Below are 16,998 nucleotides of genomic sequence, written 5' to 3' on the forward strand. Positions count from 1 at the left end.
AGTAAGGTACACAGACATTTACACACACACGTGTGTGTGAGTGTACACACAATATATTGTAGCTATGAATCAAAACAAAAGCATATGCTTTTCACATAAACTTGAAGTGTTTCAGGGTTGCTTCCTTAGAGTACTGCTAGTATGTCAACTGATCTTTTAGGGTCATCTGTTCTGAAAGCTTATTTTCTTTGCCAAGTAAATTCCAGAGATGAATGTTTCTAACAAATATATCAAGCCAAAAGTCACATCTGCATCAACTTAAAACTTCAGCTGATCTCCTTCTCTTACTAATATTTGACAAGCTTAAAAATCCACACAAGTTTTATTCATTGCGTCACACCTGGCTAATATTTTTCCAAAGGTTCTGTAGATACTGTACAACTTATAACATCTGTCAGACTGAAAAGCAAACTACACGTTACACTATAGTCATGCAAGACAAAAGCTTTCAGGACATCCTTCTTAATAAAGTCACAAGTCGCCGTCAGAGAAAGTGCAGGAGGGGAGCAAGTGATCCTTTCATTGTCCCTTGCTCTCCAGCTGAAATCTCCACAACTGTCACAGACCTAAGAGTATTACAAAGTACAAGTAGTCAGGGCTTTATTAAATTAAATATAGGCGCTGTACACACTGGCAGATAGTGCGCCCCGTCACGTGCTAGGGGTTGGACGAGGACGCAGCGTCCATACCGGCCTCACCCCTAGCACGCGACGGGGGCATCAAAATGGCGGCACCCTATACACATGGGTGCCGCCATTTTGACGTACCGGCCGCATCGCGTCCAAATGGTACGGCGCGGCTGTTATATCCTGGTGCTGCTGAAGGACACTTGTGGCGCCCTTTCAGCGGCACCCAAAGGAGCTCCAAAGAGAGGCCCCTTTCTCTCTCTCCCCACTGCTGTCAGGGTGTCCTTGGGGCATGAAGCCCCAAGAACACCCCTTTCTAGGCCGTGGGGAAGCTCAGGCCCCGATCTGTCAGGGAAAGGGGCAGGTGCAGGCCGCCCCAAAGGGGTGGTCTGTATCCCGCCACAGACTCCTCCCACTTTAAAAATGATCTGTTATGCAGTCTGAGTTTCAAGCAGATTTGTTATTTAATTTTTTCAGACAGCATATATCTTAATTGTGAAGAATATGAAAATCAACCTATCAAATATCATTTTTTAAAAAAGGAAATAAATTAATTTATTAAACATTTTTAATATAACACAGCAAAAGAGCAGATAAAACACATTTTACATTTCATTAGAGTCACACATAAAAATCTAAAGACAAATATCACAAGTATCCTACACCAGATGTTCTCAAATGTTTTTCTTCTGCCCCCACCCATGCACATGTCTGCCCCCCCCCCCCCCCCAGTTATTATATGGGATTTTTGCCTTTGGAAAGAGCAAAGGAAAAGTAATGGGTTAACTTTTCTCTTTCGAAAGACAAAAATGAATGATTTTGCTTTTGGAAAGAGTAAAGGGAAAGAAAGGGAAGGGGTGTCAGCATACTTTCCCCAGCCCTCCTTCCAAACTGTTGCCATGCACATACAAGTCCTAGCCTCCCCACCCCACCCTGACACTCACTTTCTTTTCAGCTCACTCCTTGTCATGTAGTCTGAGCTGAAGAGCATGCTGAAAAAGCATTCCAAGCACCTCCCCTCTCTGAAGGGTCAGCAAATCCAAGTCTGAAGTTTGTTTATTTATTTATTTACGGTATTTATACCCCACCCTTCAGCCCTAAAGGCTTTCAGAGCAGCTTACAATTATTATTTTTAATTACACAGTTCCTTGCCCTCAGGCTTACAATCTAAAAAGACCTGACACAGAAGGAGAAGGGAATGGTGGTGGGGAAGGGGATCAGGTCCAGCAATTCTTCTCTCCCTCTGAGGCCTGGACCAAGGCAGATGGACTGGAGGGAGAGCTTGGCTTCTTAATCTAGGCCAGGCCCGATGGGGATGGGCCTGCATTTCTCCCTCCATGGCCAGATGGCACTAGATGGTATCCCCCTTAAGGGTGCCACACCATTTGATAATCTAAGTCCTAAACTTAATTAAGATTGAACATACAGAAATTCTAGAAATTTAGCTATTATAAAATAATCTAGGCTGGCACATGAGTTCTTCCTCATTGGTACTGTTTGTATGTGCAAAAAAGAACAGAAGTGATGCCTCAAGCTCATGTGATACCTTCTGTCTCCTACTTTGATTAGACATCTAAAACATACATTATGGTTTAAAACAAACTCTTGTCAGTTAATGAAACCAGCCAAAAATCCAGTGTTTGTCACTGGCTTGCTTTGAAGCTGATCAGAATTTGCTATAAACCATAATCTATGATTTGAACATGGCTGGACAGATTTTTTTAGAAAGCAGAACTAGACATGTAAATATGCTGCTCCTAGCTGTGTAAGAGAAAGAGAGAGGAGCACACAAGTCTAAGACTTTGCTTAGGCCCTTTGCATCTTCTGCTTTCTAAAAAATTCTGGTTTAAAATCAGGAGAACCATGCTGGATCAGAACAATGGTCTAATTCAATGTCAAGACAGATCCAACCATTTTCACAGTGGCCAGTGAGATAATTATGGGAAGCCTAAAAAGTAGGATATGAACACAGTAACTCATATTCTCCTGCAACCATGGGATATATTACATTTGATACAGGAGACAACTAATAGCATTGTTTCCTGGGCAATGAATTTGGCATTCATTTATTTCTTATGCTCATAAAAATACAAATGAATTTAGTTTAGTTGGTTTAGTATATCGAAGTCTCATGCAAATTTATGGGAAGATCTGGTGCATTTACAACTAACTTTCAGATACAACTTTTTAATATAGTGATGGAAAGAAAACTGAAAGTAAGAATTCAAAGATGTAGCAGTGTTAGTCTGGATCAGTATGCAAAGAGATACTGAAAGAGAAAGAAAGAAGTTGTAGACTTAAGTCTACCACTGCATCTGAGGAAGCAGCATTAAATCTGTGAAATCCCATGCTACCAACTTCTTTCTTTCACTTAGTGTCAAAGGTGCTAGAAGAACATTTTGCACACTGAGAATAATAATTTGACATAGAAAGTTTTTCAAAATGCATATATTGTATATGGCACTTTTATAGTTTATCAGAAAACTTTTTTTCTCTGTTGAGAGATCTTACAGCACCTGAAAGGAAGAAATTGGCAGCATGAGCTTTTGTAGACTTCCGTCTACTTCCTCAGAGGCTTTTTAAATTTTTCTTATACAGCGCGCCCATGTCATACACGAGCGTGCTATACACAGCTTTCAGCATACGCTGAAAGCTGCGTGGGAGAGCACGGGGCGCAAGGCATTTAGCACATTTAGCAGGGGAAGCCCGCAGTCTTGTTTCAGTGTCTCCTTAAGATTTCTCAGTATGGACACTGAAGGCCCTGCTGCAGTCACCTGCAACACTTGTGGGATGTTTGTCTTCTTGCCAAGGGATGTGAGGAACTTCACTTGCCCCAAGTGCAAGTTGGTAGCCCTCTTGGAAGAGAAAGTCCGGCAGCTGTATCTACACTTCAGCATCATAGGGAGCAAGACGTTTTCCTCACCAGAACGGACCAGACGGTCCTGAACAGGAAACACACAGAGGAAGTTGCTGGGATGGAGGAGGTCACTTCATATACAACAGAAGTAGATAGTTGGAGGAATGTTACACACAGAAATAGGGAAACCAGGGAACATTCTGTGAGCTTGCAGCTACAGAATCGATTTGAATCTCTCTCTATTATCAAGGATGATGAGGAACAGCAGCAGGGACAGACTTCAGGGACAAAGAAGGGACCCTGGGAATACCACCAAAAGGAACAGCCACTGTTAAGCCTCAGAGGAGGCGTGTGGTGGTCGTGGGGGACTCCTTGCTAAGAGGCACTGAACCAGTGGTTTGTGGGCCTGACAAGATGTCTCGGGAGGTGTGCTGTCTCCCTGGGGCAAAGATCCGTGATGTGACAGAGAGGCTGACAAGACTGGTCAAGCCTACTGGCCAATAGCCCTTCCTTTTGGTCCATGTGGGAACCAATGACACTGCAAGACACAGCTTTCAGAACATCAGAAAGGATTATGAGGCTCTGGGTGGGAAGCTGAAAGAAATGGATGCACAGGTTGTCATCTCATCCCTTCTCCCAGTTGAAGGGCATGGTCCAGGAAGGGAGAGGAAAATAGCGAATATAAACAACTGGCCACCAAGAACGATTTGGATTCTTGGATCATGGGCTGAGGTTCCATGAGGAAGGACTTCTGGCAAGGGTTGGGTTGCATCTCACACCAGGTGGCCAAAAAAAAAAAAAAAAAATGCCAATAGTCTCAAAAATTTGATCAGGAGGGCTTTAAACTGAGTTACAGTATGTGGGCGAGGGAGACAGTATTCTGGAAGGCAATAGGGCTGGAGAAAATAGTGAAACTGACATAGAGGGAACAAGGCAAACAGTGCAAGGACCCAACAGTGGGAGGCAAAAAAACTTGCACAGGCAGCAAGTAGGGGGGACCCATGATCTTCGATGTCTCTACACAAATGCACAGAGCATGGGAAATAAGTAAGATGAACTCAAACTCCTAGTACAACAAAGCCAATATGACATAATAGGCATTACTGAAACGTGGTGGCATGAGTCTCATAACTGGAATGTAGAAATAGAGGGGTATAACCTTTTTAAGAGAAACAGGCCAAACAGGAAAGGAGGAGAAAGAGCACTATATGTCAGAGATATTTACACCAGTGAAGAGATCCAGGCCATCAATACTGGAAGCCAGGTGGAGAGATTCTGGATAAATCCTGATGTTTGCTGGAAGTCAAACTCAGCCAAATCCTCAAGTTCTAGCAAATTCCTCACTTGCCTTGGAGAAAATCTTTGTCCAAAAGGTGGAAGAGGCAACAAGGGGGTCAGCTATTTTGGATCTGATCCTAACCAACAAAGATGACTTGGGCGGGATACAGACCGCTGCTTTGCGACGGTCTCCCGCCGGCGCCATTTGCTCCGCGCGGGAGCTGCAGCAGCCAAACCGCGCGGCTCCCACGCGGAGCAAAAAAGAAGCTCCATTTCGGAGCTTCTTTCCGCGGCGCACTGATGACGTTGCGAAGCGCCAAGGGCGCATTCGTGACGTCATTAGCGCTGCGACATGTCTGGACGCTATGCGTCCAGTACGTAAAGATGGCGGCGCCCATGTGGAAAGGGCGCCGCCATCTTGTACGTATTCTATACGTATTAGGGTTAGGGGGGTGCGGAAGCACCGCCCCTTCCTAACCCTAGTACGTATAGAATACGTACTATATGGCGGTTTGTATCCCGCCATGGTTAACAGTCTAACAGGGACAACCTAGTTAATGGGGTGCAAGTGGTGGGATCCTTAGGTGGAAGTGACCATGTTCTCCTGGAGTAAGTTATACAATGGAAAGGACAAGCCAAGCATAGTCAGACACGCATTCTAGACTTTAGGAAAGCTGATTTTAGTAAACTTAAAGAAATACTGGGGGTGATCCCATGGTCAGCAATACTAAAAGAGATGGGAGTTCAAGAAGGATGGGAATTTCTCAAAAGGGAGCTACTGAAGGCACAATTTCAAACAGTTTCAATGAGGAAGAAAAATGGGAGGTGTCTCAAGAAGCCAGGATGGATGACTAAGGAACTTTCAACTAAGCTAAGTTTTAAATGGAACATGTATAAGAAATGGAAAAATGGGGAAATCGCCAGAGAGGAATTCAAACAAATAGCAAGTACGTGCAGAGGTAAAGTCAGAAAAGCTAAAGCACAGAATGAACTCAGGCTTGCTAGAGATGTTAAGAACAATAAGAAGGGTTTTTTTTTCCACAGCAAAAAGAAGAAGGAGGAAACGGTAGGGACACTGCGTGCAGAAGATGGCAAAATGCTAACAGGGGACAGAGAAAAGGCAGAATTACTCAACACCTTCTTTGCTTCATTCTTCTCAGAAAAGGCAAAGGGTGCTCAACCTGAGGATAATGGAGCAGAGGTCAGAATAGGGGAATTTCAGAACAGAATAAGTAAAGAGATAGTACAGGAATACCTGATTAGCCTAAATCTAAGTCTCCAGGACCAGATGAATTACATCCAAGGGTATTAAAAGAACTGGCAAATGTAATATCGGAGCCATTGGCAATAATCTTTGAGAACTCCTGGAGAACAGGAGAAGTCCCAGCAGACTGGAGGAGGGCAAATGTGTTGATGCAAACGTGAGTGCGCAGAGTAAACCTGGAAGCTTTGTGTTGAAGATAAACAACTGTTAGCTGCCGGAGCATGCTGTCCGGGAAAGCAGCCAAAGGGCTGATAAGGCAGCTAGCTCTCAAACAAACAAAGCCCCTCCCAGCACAGCAAAGTCAGTGTGAGCTACACAGTCCTGGAGATTCACAGTAGTTCTACCAAAAGGGATTACCAAGAGAATTGTCAGACGGTCCGAGGTTCAGGATAACAGATAGGCAGGTCGATAAAGCAGTCCAAGGTCAAGGTTTCCAGGTAGTCAAGACAAGAAGCCAAGGAGCCAGAGACAGAGTCTTTCCTCTAAAAGAGTCAGATATCCACTGGCAAAGAACCACACATGCTCTAGGTGCTTAAGAAGGCAAGGAGCCGGCCTTCAGCTGTGTCTGATTACGAAGACGCTTCTGATAAAGCCTCCGAGATCTTCGAAGGCCCTCTCTTTCTGCTCGACGCTCATTGAAGGTAGGCACCCTGCCCAGATCCTCCTCCGTGTCCACAGCCTCGGCACCAGGCAAACTTGACTGCTGAATCTCTGGAGGGGCCATAGACTCTGCTCCAGCAGAACTAGGGCCAGCCTCTGGCTCCTCCATTACAGGTTCAAGCCCCAGGCGCTCTGGCTCCTCCATTACAGGTTCAGGTCCCAGGGGCTCTAGCTCATCCTCTGAGTCCTCCAAGCCATCCTCCAGGCTGGGCATGACACATGCCAGGAAAACAGAAAGGCAAACCCTCACCTGGCTTATCTCCGTAGAGGCACTTTGTTTACTCTTGTTGCCAAAGACACATGCGAGAACAATCAACACCATCCACCAACTACAAAACCCAATACTGTACAAACGGACATCCGAGCTTATATACACATTTGCCATGTGGCAATCTAGCTCAACGCCTTCCTGTACAATTTCCTGTGCATCTTGGAATATCTTCCCCCTTGCAAAGATGACACAGTATATTTACATCTTGCTACGTGCATGCCAGACAAACCTGATCTCTTTTTCTGATAAAATTATCAGCTTGGTAGATGAAGGGAATGCTGTGGATATAATATATCTTGATTTCAGTAAGGCCTTTGACAAAGTTCCCCATGACATTCTGTCAAACAAGCTTGTAGAATGTGGGCTAGAGAAGGCAATGTTACATGGATTTGTAATTGGTTGACTGGTAGAAACCAAAGGGTGCTCAACAATGGCTCCTTTTCATCCTGGAGAGAATTGACCAGTGGGGTCCCAAAGGGTTCTGTCCTGGGTCCAGTGCTATTTAACATCTTTATCAATGACTTGGAGGACAAAATTAAGGGCAGACTTATCAAATTTGAAGATGACACCAAATTCAAAATGTCCTGAATAGACTAGAAAACTGGGCCAAAGCTAACAAAATGAAATTCAACAGGGAGAAATGTAAGGTCCTACACTTAGGGTGGAAAAATGAAATGCACAGATATAGGATGGGGGACACCTGGCTGAACAAGACTACATGTGAAAGGGATCTGGGAGTCCAAGTAGACCACAAGTTGAACATGAGTCAACAGTGCAATGCAGCAGCTAAAAAGGTCAATGAAATTTTAGGCTGCATCAATAAAAGTATAGTATCTAGATCAAGAGAAGTAATAGTGCCACTGTATTCTGCTTTGGTCAGGCCCCACCTGGAATATTGTGTCCAGTTCTGGGCACCACAATTCAAAAAGGATGTTGAGAAACTGGAGCGTGTCCAGAGGAGGGCGACTAAAATGGTGAAAGGTCTGGAAACCTTGCCCTATGAGGAACGACTCAGGGAGCTGGGGGTGTTTAGCCTGGAGAAGAGAAGGTTAAGAGGTGATACGATAGCCTTGTTTAAATATTTGAAAGGATGTCATATTGAGGAGGGAGCAAGCTTGTTTTCTGCTGCTCCAGAGAACAGGACCCGGAACAATGGATGCAAGCTACAGGAAAAGAGATTCCACCTCAACATTAGGAAGAACTTCCTGACAGTAAGGGCTGTTCAACAGTGGAACACACTCCCTTGGAGTGTAGTGGAGTCTCCTTCCTTGGAGGTCTTTAAGCAGAGGCTAGATGGCCATTTGTTGGGCATGCTTTGATTTGGATTTCCTGCATGGCAGGGGGTTGGACTGGATGGCCCTTGTGGCCTCTTCCAACTCTATGATTCTAATCTCTAACCATGTTTTGTGCATGCTTCAAACACTAGTTACAACAAGAAATGAGTTTTAGCTGTGGTTATGGTTATTGCAAATAGAATCATTAAAACATGAGCAAAGGGTATTAGAAGAGGGAATTATGAGAAGTAGGTGTTTATAGTTCTCTGGTTATTGCTTGACCATTAGCTAATGATTCCAGATTAGGAATTGTATCTGAATCATACACAAATATACACAAATTGTATCTGAACCATACACAAACAAATCAGATTTCCAAATTACAAATCTAGACCAGGAATCTTTTTTTAGAATATTAAGGGTGGAGGAATAGGATTTATGCTGGTAGGGTGAACAGTGATACATACATGGGAAAACTATAATTAAGCATGTGGTATAGAAACAATACACAGAAAGCTACATAGACCCAGATCCCAATTAATTTAAGAGGATTCAATTTTAATATGACATAAAGGAATATAAAACTGGAGACCTCCCCCCAAAGCAAACATTTGGGGAAGATTCATGAAACCATTGGGGATGTGTGTACATCAGATATTAATTTACACACACACACACACACACACACACACACACACACACACACTTCACTACTAAAAAACAACAACAGATTAATGATTCCCCTGCACAGTCTAGCAATATTGTTTAAATAATTAGTATGAATACATTTAGCAGCCTTAGGAAACAAGACTGTTTTATGTGTTACATGAATATATACAGTCGGACAGTAGCCAGCATAGTTTCACGTATGAGCTTTCACCCTGTAAGGAACCCAAATTCTGTCCCAAGAATCTCTTCCTGGAGTTTTGAAAAAGCTGGGAGATATTCCTATACCACAAATGCAGAGCTTTAAATTTCTTGTAACAATTCTATCTCTGCCATCCAAAACAGACATTGGCATATTTTGGAAACCTAGTTCTGTAAATGCACTTCTCAGTGGAACAAGGGTAAGCATTTGTAAGTATTGAGTTCTTAAGTGATTTGATTTCAACAGATGATACGAATGTAGGGTTGCCATAACCCGGTTGCAACCGGGATTTTCCCGGTTTTGGCTGCACCTGCCCGGTCACGGCACGGGTGCAGCCAAAAACCGGGAAAAGCCCGGTTGCAGCGGGGTTGCTGGGCAACCCTGGGGCCTCGCTGCCCTCCTCCTCCTCCCCCGCGCATGGCCGCGTGGAGGAAACGGAGGGCAGAGAGGCCTGAGGCGGAGGAGGCTGCAGGGAGGCGGCGCCTCTTGGGCGCAGCCGCGCCAACCTCCCCGCCTCCCTGCAGCCTCCTCCCTCCTTCCTGGCCTCCGCTGGGGCCAGGAACGAGGTAAGGCCGCGGCGATCGTCGCCGGGCTCCCCGCCTCCTTCCTGGTCCCTGCGGGGACCAGGAACGAGGCGAGGCCCAGGCGATCGCCGCCGGGCTCCTCGCCTCCTTCCTGGCCTCCGCTGGGGCCAGGAACGAGGCGAGGCCCAGGCGATCGCCGCCGGGCTCCTCGCCTCCTTCCTGGCCTCCGCTGGGGCCAGGAACGAGGCGAGGCCCAGGCGATCGCCGCCGGGCTCCTCGCCTCCTTCCTGGCCTCCGCTGGGGCCAGGAACGAGGCGAGGCCCAGGCGATCGCCGCCGGGCTCCTCGCCTCCTTCCTGGCCTCCGCTGGGGCCAGGAACGAGGCGAGGCCCTGGCGATCGCCGCCGGGCTCCTCGCCTCCTTCCTGGTCCCTGCGGGGGCCAGGAACGAGGCGAGGCCCAGGCGATCGCCGCCGGGCTCCTCGCCTCCTTCCTGGCCTCCGCTGGGGCCAGGAACGAGGCGAGGCCCAGGCGATCGCCGCCGGGCTCCTCGCCTCCTTCCTGGCCTCCGCTGGGGCCAGGAACGAGGCGAGGCCCAGGCGATCGCCGCCGGGCTCCTCGCCTCCTTCCTGGCCTCCGCTGGGGCCAGGAACGAGGCGAGGCCCAGGCGATCGCCGCCGGGCTCCTCGCCTCCTTCCTGGCCTCCGCTGGGGCCAGGAACGAGGCGAGGCCCAGGCGATCGCCGCCGGGCTCCTCGCCTCCTTCCTGGCCTCCGCTGGGGCCAGGAACGAGGCGAGGCCCAGGCGATCGCCGCCGGGCTCCTCGCCTCCTTCCTGGTCCCCGCGGGGGCCAGGAACGAGGCGAGGCCGCGGCGATGGTCGGCGGCCCGCTCGCCTCCTTCCTGGTCTCCGCTGGGGCCAGGAAAGAGGCAAGGCCCTGGCGATCGCCGCCGGGCTCCCCGCCTCCTTCCTGGTCCCCGCGGGGGCCAGGAACGAGGCGAGGCCGCGGCGAAGGTCGGCGGCCCGCTCGCCTCCTTCCTGGTCTCCGCTGGGGCCAGGAAAGAGGCAAGGCCCTGGCGATCGCCGCCGGGCTCCCCGCCTCCTTCCTGGTCCCCGCGGGGGGCAGGAACGAGGCGAGGCCGCGGCGAAGGTCGGCGGCCCGCTCGCCTCCTTCCTGGTCTCCGCTGGGGCCAGGAAAGAGGCAAGGCCCTGGCGATCGCCGCCGGCTCCTCGCCTCCTTCCTGGTCCCTGCGGGGGCCAGGAACAAGGCGAGGCCCCGATCCTGGCCTCCGATCGCGGCGGGGCCCAGGCGGGGAGGGAAAGCCTCCTTAAGTGGAGGCTTTCCCTCGCCGCTTGGCCTCTGCTCCCCGCCGCGATCGCCAGGAAAATGTAGGACAGAATTTTCAAATGTAGGACACATTTTGTGTGTCCTACATTTGAAAATTCTGTCCTACATTTTTCCCGGTTTTGAGGTCCGGCGCTATGGCAACCCTATACGAATGGGAAAATTTAAATGAAACTAAATCCTGATCATTATCCAACTTATAGATCCAGTCCCTTTGCCTGTTTTACCTCCAAATATGATTTTAAAAATATCTTTGCTCACATCATGAGAAGGCATAACTCATCAGAAAAGTCAATAATGCTAGGAAAGGTAGAGGGCAGCAGAAAGAGAGAAGCCTGCATGTCAGATGGATAGACTCAACTGGGGAGGACATACCGTATATACTCATGTATAAGTTGACCTCATGTATAAGTTGAGGGCAGTTTTTGGATCCAAAATCATGGATTTTGATATGACCCGTGGATAAGTCAAGGGGCAAAAACTGGAGGTTACAAAAGATCTAAAGGGGGGGGGGGGGACAAAGCACCCCTTCCTATATCTCACTCTCTGGACCTCTCCCAAGCATCAGTCTCAGCATGGAAAAGGGGAAACAAACCTCAGCGTACACACACACACACACACACACACACACAAACCCACTCTTCCCCTTACCAAAAGCATCTCCAAGGCACATAGCTTGTGAAAAGGAGGACAGACCTCACTGTCTCTGTGCTTGTCACCCCCAGGACTCCCAAGGCTCATAGCTTGCAGAAATGGAGGACAGGGCTTTCTCTCTCTCTCCTTCTCACTCCCAAGGCTCATAGCTTTCAGAAATAGAGGACAGGGCTTTCTCTCTCTCTGCTTCTCACCCCCAAGACTCATGGCTTTCAGAAATAGAGGACAGGGCTTTCTCTCTCTCTCCTTCTCACCCCCAGAACTCCCAAGACTCATAGCTTTCAGAAATAGAGGACAGGGCTTTCTCTCTCCTTCTCACCCCCAGAGCTCCCAAGACTCATGGCTTTCAGAAATAGAGGACAGGGCTTTCTCTCTCTCTCCTTCTCACCCCCAGGACTTCCAGGCAAAACGGGGTACAAGCCTGGGCATACTTTCTTTGTGTTCCTCCTCTCAGCAGCAGCTTGTTAGGTCTGGCTCCGCAGGAAGGCTGAGAGCCTGGGAAACAGACACACACATACAGAGGGAGAGAGGAGAGCCGGCGCCGGGGCTTCAAACAGGGAGCCATTACAAGGCTACAGAGGAAGGTGGGCACTTCTTCTTTCACAAAATTTATTAGCATTAACTCACTGACCCTTCCATAAGTCTACCCAGGATTTTGGAGTTCATTTGGGGGCATAAATTTTTCGACTTATAGTCGAATATATACGGTAGGCCTTGATTTGCAGGATGTAAGCAAAGCAGTTGAGGACAGGGGGGCTTGGAGATGTCTCATCCACAGGGTCACCATGAGAGGGGGTTGACTTGAGGGCAGTTAACAAGAAAATAACAATTCTTGAGATAGCTTAGCCCACTTCTATTGCATACCTAAATAAAGCTTAGGGAAACAGTCTTCTGACATGCTCTTCTATAGAAGCACCTCACAATGCACTCTTGCTTTCTTTCTGACTAATACACAATGATATTTTCAAGGGTCTGTTGCTCCAACATATTTTCTAGGCCCCAGTGACAAATTTAAATAGGAGCTCAAAACTCCCTCTCCATGCAGGATCCATAGCTTAGGGGTAGACTACATACTTTGCCTGCAGAAAGTCTGAGGCTTAATCTCTAGTATTTCTAAATAGTGCTGGAAGAAAACAACAAACCCGTGTCCCAACATTTGAGAAGATCTACCAGTTAGTGTATACAATTCCAATTGAGATATTCTAGAAATTTGTGCCACCTCTAAAGATGCCCTTTTCTCTGGCCACACCTGTCAAGCAATGTGCCAGAATTCTCTGTAGCTGGAAATTCAATGGAAATGTTTCCTAGCCTGCACAAACTAGACTGGATGAAGATCAGTCGGAGTTTAAGCTAAGATACACAGTACCAGATAGGTACAGGTGCATCCGATAAAATAAACACATTTCAAAGTAGGCAGAGAAATGAACATATCTGAAATGTGCATGAAAACACGGGAAAAGCATATTTCAATCAGTGGAGGGTGTATGTGAAAACAGTGTATGTTTAAAAAATATGGCTCCAAATTCCCAGTTTTTTTTTTAAATGCCTCCCTTGGGAATGGATTTCAAACCACTAAAAACAAATAGGGAAGCAGACAATGAGTTGGGGAAAGGAGCAAGTCCAGAGATGCAGACACGGTAGATGTGAACATCACGACACTTGTCTAATTTCTGAAGGAAGGATGACTAGAAGAACTGTCTTATGTTATGATCATGAAGTTCAGATAGGCTTATATGAGAAAGGCAGCATACTCAGACTCCACTCTGTTTAGATGTTTACTTGTACACCTCAGCACACTGAATTGTGTTTTGGTGGAGAACTAATGAAAGCAAACAACAAAAAAGAGTGAACAGCTGGCAAAACAGAATCTTCAAGTTGACAGTAAGGAATTAGAAGTCTTTCTTCCATCCAGTTCTCTGGAACACCACACTTTTTACTATTTATACAGTAGTCAGCACACATGGCTCTTCATGTGTTTGTTCAATATGCACCAGTATTAATATAGCCTACAAATAGACCACTTACTTTATGGACTGAGAACAATCTTTTAGAGCATTTACAACTTCCGTCCCTTTTAACAGACTCTAGGAAGCACTCACAACTGAAGTTGATGTTAGAAAGTATTCATCTGTATTACCATTTTTATAAGTCAGCTAATTTTTAGAAGATGAAAATACATCACAGTAATCAACCAAACTAACTTTAATTTGGAGAGAAGAAGTTAACTTTTGCTATGCTTTAAATATAAAAAAAGATCAAAGAAAGAAAAGGATTGAGATTCAAATTCAACTTTTAAGCAAAAATGACAATGTCTTCATGAGTTAATATTAATCCCTTAATTATGAATTTCAAAGGTTTAAATACTTTCTCTGACCTTGGCTTTAAATAATTATGCCAAGTGCAGCTTTCTTTAAATTCAAAAAAGATCCTGAATTGTTGATCACAGCCATTTAATGGTTTCAGGCTGGCAGATTTCCAACATAATCCTTGGAATGCTGTTTAAAATTATAAACCAAGAACCTGATGCAGGTAAATGAAATGTCAGTTTCACAAAGGCTGTTCCAACTCAGTATGCAAATTACTCCATATCACTGTTACATTTCATCTTGTAATAAATTGCAGATTGTGCTTTAATACATGCTAAAACATTTAAACACCTGGATGTTGACCAATGGAGGTAAGTATTTTGAAAAGCTTCATTATACTTTATTATCATTTTATCCCCCAGCCCTCCAGTATCAGAAATATAAGGTCCAGAGGCAGCATGAGAGACGTATGAGGCCATAGCAGTGGCCAATAAGATCATAAAATAAAACCAACATATTTTCCCCCAACTACATTAAGAATATGATGCGGGTTTCAGATTATGAAATCTGGTGACACTGTTCACAGAGTAGCATGTTAGAACCACAAAATATTATACAATGAACACTTAAACACTGGCTTTAGGTTTGGTGGAACTATCAGACAAGACACCTTTCACAGTGGGACCCCTTTCAATACAAAAACCGCCTCCTTCCTGCATTTACCACCAACTCACTTATCTGCTCCTTTGTGCCAGAAGCAAGAAAAGAGGAATACAACAGCCAACTTTGGCAGCTCCCTCTCCTTTCGGTTGCCAAGTCGCTCTCCTTCTCCCTCTAGGCCAGTGTAAAGATGAGCACAAACAAATAAGTAAACAGTACCTCCTTACTGCCTCCAGTCTTATACCATCATAGCAAGTGGGCCCAACCATGGTTCAATTCCCACTGATGAACAAAGGATGGAGGCTGAAAAAGATTCCTGTAGAGAACTGTGGACAGCTACTAATAGTCAATAGAGACAATTCTCAGCTATATGGATCCATGAAGTGACTTGGTATGAAACAGCTTGCTGTGGGGCACCTCATAATATCAAGGTTAAAATATTAATAATAATATATTAAATATTAAATAAAATATTATTAATATTAATAATAAAAAGAAAAAAGATAATATTAAGGTCAAAGACAACAGTCTGTTATCTTTTCTTTGACACAAATATCCTGTCCAATATCATATCCAGAGTCACTTCCAGATGATCAGTATTCTTGGTTGTAGAGTTCTATCTGAGTTTATCAAAAGCCTAAATGATCTCAGGCTATCTATTTGTTCTTGCTGTAGAAATGGTGAGCCTCCTCAGACTGTCTTCCATTAGGGAAACATATCTCTCTCTCTCGTCTGATGCAACATTATGTAAATCGCCAACCTATTACAATGTGAAGTTAAAGGCTTTCAAGGGCTATGTGGCCATATTCTGGTAGAATTTATTCCTGACGTTTCGCCTGCATCTGTGGCTGGCTTCTTCAGAAAAAACAACCTTCATAAAATCTTCACAAAAAACAACCTATTATAACTTTGATAAAAACCTTGGACACAGAAGACAGTTCAATTACTATTGTTTCTTGCATTCTGACTTGAGAACCCTTCCTCCTCAGGCCAGGGACATAGCCAAGGGGGGGGGGGGTTCTGGGGGTCCGGACCCCCCCCCTTCCATTACAAAAATGAATGGTGTGTGCTGCTGCGCTGCCGCACCCAAGCCCCATTATAATGGTGGCACTTAGTCTGGACCCCCCCCCCCCTTCCTAAAATCATAGCTACGTCCCTGCTCAGGCACATATATGATGGCCCAGGAGTTCAAAAAGACAGATGTGATTTGGCTTTCCATTTATCCTTCTAAATAGTAGAGCGAGCTTTCTTTCTGTACTTCTCTCAACTGGGATGTACTCTAGAATAGTTCCAAATAGCTTAGAACTGTCAAAGAATGAATTAAGCAGTTGAAACTAAAAGCTAGGATCTATCTCTTAGCTTTTATTCCATTTGCTCTTAATGATCACTGCTGTGGATTGGGGAGTGCACATCTCCATCTCTAAAACACTGACAAACAATTCTGCAAGCAGAACTGTCATTAAAAAGAACTTTTGGGGCTTGTACATTTAACCACTTTGGATGTTTTATGTTGCACTATGATCAGGTATCTGGAAATGGTAAAAAACTACAATCGGTCTTGCTCATTTTTCTCTTTTAAGAGGTTAAAAGGGCCATACAGAAGTTTAAATTACTATTATTAAGACACGTTGCAGCAAGATGAAAGCAAGTAATGACCTACCACTCCAAACTTTTAAAAATACATATAGGATTTCAATTTGACAAATTCCTAGATTTGCAAAATCTCTTATCAGTAGATTTGCTTTCTGCTTACCTTTTCCAGTGCCATCTCCTTTTCTACAGCACTTTTCTTTTTCAGGTCAAACATCATCTTTTCAGATTCAGCTTTTAAGTTGTTCATAGCAGTTTCGTGTTCACGGACAACTCTTTGCTTTTCTTCTTCTCTCAGAAGGCTAAGTTCCACCAGCTGCTGTTTTCTTTGTGTATTCACCTGAATTAGCTCTTCCCTCAGTGAATGTATCTGGGTTTCCATATCACAGATTATCTTTAAAATAAATAAATAAATGGAGATGTTAGGTTTTTTTGCAAAAGTTAAATTTTTTAGATATAGGAAATAAAAGGGCATATACAGTATATGACAGACAATGAATGGAAAACAAATAAGGATAAAATAATGTAGGGAGCTGGAGTTGGAAAATAGATTTCAGTAGTGGTTAGAAGAAAGAGAGAAGTCTTATTTTAAAGTGGGAGTAGACATACTATAATTATCAATTCTTTTTTCTTTTTCTTTCGTTTTTTAGCTTGTTTGTTTCTTTTTATGTCTATGGCCCTGAGCAAACAGGCCAGGAAAGCACAGACCGAGCCTGTGATATTCTGGCCAAGGTGCTTACATGGGTCAGTCTCTGCGTGGGGACCCACTATTGGCGCATGCTCCATACCTCTCTGTGCTGTCACTCCTACTGAGAAGCCCCACA

The 16,998-nt window shown here is 45.3% G+C and overlaps 1 protein-coding gene across 11 annotated transcripts in view; it reads right to left on the reverse strand.

The window, feature by feature from the left end:
* Positions 1–16,998, reverse strand: part of CEP112 (centrosomal protein 112) — a 402,980-nt gene that overhangs the window by 123,603 nt on the left and 262,379 nt on the right. For all 11 annotated transcript variants that reach the window (XM_089540765.1, XM_089540791.1, XM_089540808.1 and 8 more), the window contains one exon: positions 16,338–16,568. In XM_089540765.1, the coding sequence (XP_089396891.1) occupies positions 16,338–16,568 (231 nt within the window). The remainder of the gene's footprint in view (positions 1–16,337; positions 16,569–16,998) is intronic.

The sequence above is a fragment of the Sceloporus occidentalis genome, unplaced genomic scaffold (genome assembly GCF_023333645.1).
Source record: "Sceloporus occidentalis isolate IW3139 unplaced genomic scaffold, rSceOcc1.0.p SCAF_1, whole genome shotgun sequence".
In the NCBI taxonomy this organism is placed as follows: domain Eukaryota; kingdom Metazoa; phylum Chordata; class Lepidosauria; order Squamata; family Phrynosomatidae; genus Sceloporus; species Sceloporus occidentalis.